This window comes from Vicia villosa, linkage group LG1 (assembly GCF_029867415.1).
Source record: "Vicia villosa cultivar HV-30 ecotype Madison, WI linkage group LG1, Vvil1.0, whole genome shotgun sequence".
Lineage (NCBI taxonomy): Eukaryota > Viridiplantae > Streptophyta > Magnoliopsida > Fabales > Fabaceae > Vicia > Vicia villosa.
In genome coordinates, this window is record NC_081180.1 from 9,265,950 (window position 1) to 9,269,552 (window position 3,603).

General features: G+C 32.7%; 1 protein-coding gene across 1 annotated transcript; it reads left to right on the top strand.

The window, feature by feature from the left end:
- Positions 1-615: 615 nt before the first annotated feature.
- On the top strand, positions 616-2,599 carry LOC131627994 (RING-H2 finger protein ATL13). Its single transcript, XM_058898860.1, has one exon. The coding sequence runs from the start codon at positions 873-875 to the stop codon at positions 2,388-2,390; it is 1,518 nt and encodes a 505-aa protein (XP_058754843.1). The 5' UTR covers positions 616-872; the 3' UTR covers positions 2,391-2,599.
- The last annotated feature ends 1,004 nt before the right edge of the window (positions 2,600-3,603 follow it).

A 3,603-nucleotide genomic window follows, 5' to 3' on the forward strand; every position in this document is an offset into this window, starting at 1 on the left:
TCATTTAATATAAAAGAATAACTCTTATAAAAAATAGGTACTCCCTCTTTATATTAGCAAATAAATTTAGTAAATTAGTATCGAATCAATGAAATAAAAGAATATAACTAAAATATTATTAATCATAACTGTTATTAAATTGATAGTATTAAATAATAAAATGTATAGATCATTACTACGAATTTAGTAATTGATTATAATTTGACTTGAAAAATTATATAAGTTAAAAGTTTCAAATAAAAATAAAATATAACCTAAAAGTCACATAGAAATGACTTGTGATTGTGATTAATTAACTAAAAACTACTAGTAAAAAGTTTCCATTCCATGAAAGTAAAAAAAAAAAATTATTTAATCAAATTATTGTATCACTTTTATTTTATATACTAATTTCTAAAATATCTTAACAAATATTTAAATGACATAATTTAAATATTTAAAAATAAAATTGTTATAGTATAAAGAAAAGGAAAATGAAAAAGATTTCCATAATTGATGTTGATTTTATGACAGAGTCATTATCATTCAATTATTTATGAGGACCTGCAATTCATCATCATAAATTATTAATTAAATTAAAACAAAATTAATTTTAATTAATTTTCTTTCTTCTTTCATATTCAAAGAAACTCAATTCTTTCCCACCTTATAGAGTCTCAAATCAAATCTACACATTTCTCTAGTAAAACAAAACATAACCCAGATTTCTTCCTTACATAGTTTTATGTCTTGTCTTGTTTCTTACATTAGATAAAACAAAACCATATCTCTATATGGATTCTTCAACTAAAGCTACAACCTTTTTCCATGTCTTCAATCAAATCTAGTTTCATTTCTTCAAAAAGTTCCAATCTTTTTTGTGACCCTTCAACATGGGAAGAACTTTTCTACCATATAAAGATGAAACCTTTATGCCTCCATTACCACAGCCACCTTATTCTTTTCATTTTCATCCCAACCCATCACCATTTCCACCCATCACAGTTTCATCTCTTCGATCTGACAATTTCAGTTCAAATGATAAATCCTTGAAGGTTAGTCCAAGTATTCTCCTAATAATCATCATTCTAGCCATAGTTTTCTTCGTTTCTGGTTTGCTTCATCTCTTAGTGAGGTTCCTATGGAGGCCTCAGGATAGAGACAGTGAGGATTTGGATGATGTTACTGCTCTTCAAGGGCAGTTGCAGCAGCTTTTTCATCTTCATGATGCTGGTGTTGACCAGTCTTTCATTGATACTACTCTTCCTGTGTTTCTTTATAAGGCTATTATTGGATTGAAGAACCCTTTTGATTGTGCTGTTTGTTTGTGTGAATTTGAGCTTGAAGATAAGCTTAGGTTGTTGCCCAAATGTAGTCATGCTTTTCATATGGACTGTATTGATACTTGGCTTTTGTCTCATTCTACTTGTCCTCTTTGTAGAGCTAACTTGCTTCATGATTTCAACACAAACAGTAATTGTTCACCTATTGTTCTTGTTCTAGAATCTGGTAGTGATAGTTCTAGGGAAATTGTTCCAGAAAGAGATACTGTTACCGTTACCGCTACCGCTACCGCTACTGCTATAGGTTCAGATAGTGTTCTTGGTAGGACTAGTTCTGTTATTTCAACGAATTCGGTTCTTGGTTATCGCGGAGACAGTGAATTCGGAGGTGATTCGGCTTCGGTTGAAAACCTTCCTAAGCTGAATGTTGGTGTGGAGAAAGTTGTGACTGTTAAGCTTGGGAAGTATAGGAATGTTGATGGTGTTGGTGGTGGTGGAGGAGGGGAAGGAAGTAGTAGCAACAATGTGGATGATAGGAGGTGTTTTTCTATGGGTTCGTTTGCGTATATTATGGACGAAACATCTTCGTTGCAGGTACCGATTAGAACTCCGATGAAGACGAAATCGAGTAAGAAGAAAACTGTTTTGCCTTTGATTCCAGGTCATAGGCCTGCAATGTCGGAATGTGATTGCGAATCAAGGAGAGAGTTCAAGTTTACAAGCTTTGATTCAACTAGAGGAGTAGTTGATGATTTTGCAGGTATTGGAAAGAGTCGAAAAGAGAGTTTTTCTATATCGAAGATTTGGCTAAGAGGGAAAAAAGATAAGACTAATGGTGATGCTGCGGATTCATCTCGAAGAACTGTTTCATTTCGGTTTCCATTACAAAGTAATGATGATTTGAAGGGTAAGAGTTTGAGGTTTCATGCAAGGAGTGCAGTTTCTGAGATGGATTTTGGAGGAAGTGAATTTGGTGGTTATGATGAAGAGAATCAAAGTTGTTATAGTATGGATTCGTCTCAAGCTAGAGCACCTTCTTTTGCTAGAAGGACTTTGCTTTGGCTTACTGGAAAACAGAATAAGGTTGTTCATTCTTCAACTGCTTCTGCTTCTACTTCTACACTTTAGTTTTTTTGAATCATTCTTAATTTATCTTACAATTCTAGAATATAGATTTATTTATCAAAGTATATTTTTAGTGGTAGAAAAGTGGAGGAGAAAAAAAGGATGAGTTTGTGGGATTTGAATTTTGAATACATTGTTTCTGCATGAATTTGTTGATGTCCATTGAATATGTGTTCACCTTAGTGGAGATGAAAAATCTGTTAAGAGATTCATTTGTTCGCTTCTGGTTTGTTTGGTTCCGCGTCAGAAAACTAAACCACGACAACACTTAAAACTCCGCCTAATGTTGTACTATTTGGCATGAATTTAAGAAAGCGTGATTCGTAGATTCTGCTAGATGCGCGAATGAAAGACATTTAACGGGCTATGTTTGTTTTTACGGTGGATTGGGCGATCATACGCGCGTTCAATGGAATCTCCAATTTCGAGATTTGAAATGTCATAGTTAAAGTCTTCATGGCGCGAGAGAAATGTACCAACCCATCCCGATGGCTGTACTAAACATTCATTTAGATATCAGTTTTCACACAATACTAAAGTTTTAAATCGTGTTTCCCTTTCAATTCTATCGAAAAATTTTGATTAACGCTTTTTCGAACTTCAACGAAATTTTTACTTATTAAAGTATCTATTTTATTTTATTTTAATATTTTTCACGTATTAGTACTGTAAAATATATTCTCTCTGTTCACTATTATATGTTATAATTGTGACCAGAGAGCGTATTCGTTTTGTATGTTTGTACAATAGACTTTGTGTCACCAAGCAATAGAAGAAACTCTTGACTCTTTAGAAGAAAGTGATGCAGAGGTAAAGTAATATTTTAGAGAAAGTTATGACAGAAAATGTGTCTTTATGGAAAAGGTGAGAATAGGGCAGAGTTTTGGGCCCTATATTAAATGCAAAATCTAGGGACTTTATTAAAACTTTATAATATGGTTGAAATGAAAATTCAAATTCAAAATTTGAAATGGGTGTGTCTACTATTGATGTGGAAAGATTAGCTGAAATAGTGTGCATGCATTAAATAGAAGTAATGTTGAGAAAGATGGAAAAGAAGCAGTGGTTTGATTCAATATTGATACATTAATTAAGGTCACGAGAACAGTTGTATGCAGCTGTCTGCTGTTATTGCTGCACCTAACCTCTTTAGTACTTCACATTATTGTTCAACAATAACATGTACTTTCACTCACATTCTCAAGTTTTAATTTTA